Consider the following 473-nt stretch of genomic DNA (forward strand, 5'->3'; position numbering starts at 1 on the left):
GGGGGGGGGGGGGGGGGTAGAATTGTCTTGTTTCCAGTTGAAAATTTTCTTTCATCTTTATTCTTATTTTGTTAGTACTGTGCAGTCCAACATATATTGTTTTTCTTTCATTATCTGATAGGAAACAGGATTCAACCGTATGCACCCTGGTGAACCTACAAGTCCTGTTGTAGGACACCGTCATCCTGGATATATGGATTACCAAGGAATGGGATTAAGATCACAGTTTCCTGTTGAGAGAAAGTGGGCTCTGGGATTACAGGTTGGTCTCTTGTTTCAATCCGTGTCATGTATTCTTTCTTTTTTTTATTTTTATTGGACGATGGATCTAGATTCAATGCTTAAATTTTCTTCTGATGGGTGCGTATAAGTTATATGTGTACATGCAGGTGTACACGCTTATTTATTTTTTATTTCTGGTGTTAATTTTCTACATAACCTAGTAATTCATGATGCGAATCCCCCCCCCCCCC

At 39.1% G+C, this 473-nt stretch overlaps 1 protein-coding gene across 5 annotated transcripts in view; it reads left to right on the forward strand.

Annotated features, from left to right (window-relative positions):
- LOC111464376 (SNF1-related protein kinase catalytic subunit alpha KIN10) overlaps positions 1-473 on the forward strand; it is an 11,052-nt gene that overhangs the window by 7,722 nt on the left and 2,857 nt on the right. For all 5 annotated transcript variants that reach the window (XR_002714027.1, XM_023108565.1, XM_023108564.1 and 2 more), the window contains one exon: positions 122-262. Coding sequence is in view for 4 of the 5 variants with exons in the window: in XM_023108565.1 (XP_022964333.1) it covers positions 122-262 (141 nt within the window). In the remaining variant the exon portion in view is untranslated. The remainder of the gene's footprint in view (positions 1-121; positions 263-473) is intronic.

Source organism: Cucurbita moschata, unplaced genomic scaffold (genome assembly GCF_002738365.1).
Source record: "Cucurbita moschata cultivar Rifu unplaced genomic scaffold, Cmos_1.0 Cmo_Scf00030, whole genome shotgun sequence".
Taxonomy (NCBI): domain Eukaryota; kingdom Viridiplantae; phylum Streptophyta; class Magnoliopsida; order Cucurbitales; family Cucurbitaceae; genus Cucurbita; species Cucurbita moschata.